The sequence below is a fragment of the Mastomys coucha genome, unplaced genomic scaffold (assembly GCF_008632895.1).
Source record: "Mastomys coucha isolate ucsf_1 unplaced genomic scaffold, UCSF_Mcou_1 pScaffold21, whole genome shotgun sequence".
Taxonomy (NCBI): Eukaryota; Metazoa; Chordata; class Mammalia; order Rodentia; family Muridae; genus Mastomys; species Mastomys coucha.
The window spans coordinates 97,544,184-97,544,983 of record NW_022196904.1 but is presented as its reverse complement, the minus strand read 5'-3'; the positions used below and the strand labels follow the sequence as shown (position 1 = coordinate 97,544,983).

Below are 800 nucleotides of genomic sequence, written 5' to 3'. Positions count from 1 at the left end.
ACCCAGTGATTATGAGCAAAAGGATCTTTGTGAAATTGGCGATGTGCTCATGGGTCTTGGGCATCATGCTTGCTACTATGCATGTTATATGGGTGTTTAGCTTCCCCTTTTGTGGTCCTAGTAAAATTAATCATATATCATGTGAAACCCCAGCAGTGCTTGAGCTTGCCTGTGCAGACACATTCCTGTTTGAAATCTATGCCTTCATAGGCACCATTTTGATAATCATGCTCCCCTTTCTGTTGATTCTTTTGTCTTATACTCGAATTCTCTTCACCATCCTGAGGATGCCATCCACTACAGGGAGGCAGAAGGCCTTCTCCACGTGTGCCTCTCATCTCACCTCTGTCACCCTCTTCTATGGCACAGCGTGCATGACTTATCTACAGCCTAAATCCAAGTACTCACCAGACACCAAGAAACTGATGTCATTGGCTTACTCTCTGCTCACCCCTCTGCTGAATCCACTTATCTACAGCCTGAGAAACAAGGAAATGAAAAGGGCTGTGGCAAAATTATGGCAAAGAAAAGTGGTTTTCTGACTTGCTGAGAAGCCATTTGGGATTTGGAACCAGTCAAAGAAACTCTATCTTAGTTTAGTAAATCATGACAAAAGGGATCCCATCAATATTTTAGTAATTTGTTTTAATGTATATATTGTTTTTACAGTATGATGGAACAGTCTTCATATATTTGTGAATTGTGGATATCCATTTTATTACTACAGCATTGTTATTAAGATGATGCTTCAATAAATCTAATTTCACATATTCATATCTTGATGCTTTGTTTTCTGTGAC

General features: G+C 39.6%; 1 protein-coding gene across 1 annotated transcript in view; it reads left to right on the top strand.

The window, feature by feature from the left end:
- Window positions 1-542, top strand: part of LOC116101344 (olfactory receptor 10A3-like) — a 3,160-nt gene extending 2,618 nt beyond the window's left edge. The window contains exon 2 of the mRNA XM_031384928.1: window positions 7-542. Coding sequence (XP_031240788.1) covers window positions 7-542 — 536 coding nt within the window. The remainder of the gene's footprint in view (window positions 1-6) is intronic.
- The last annotated feature ends 258 nt before the right edge of the window (window positions 543-800 follow it).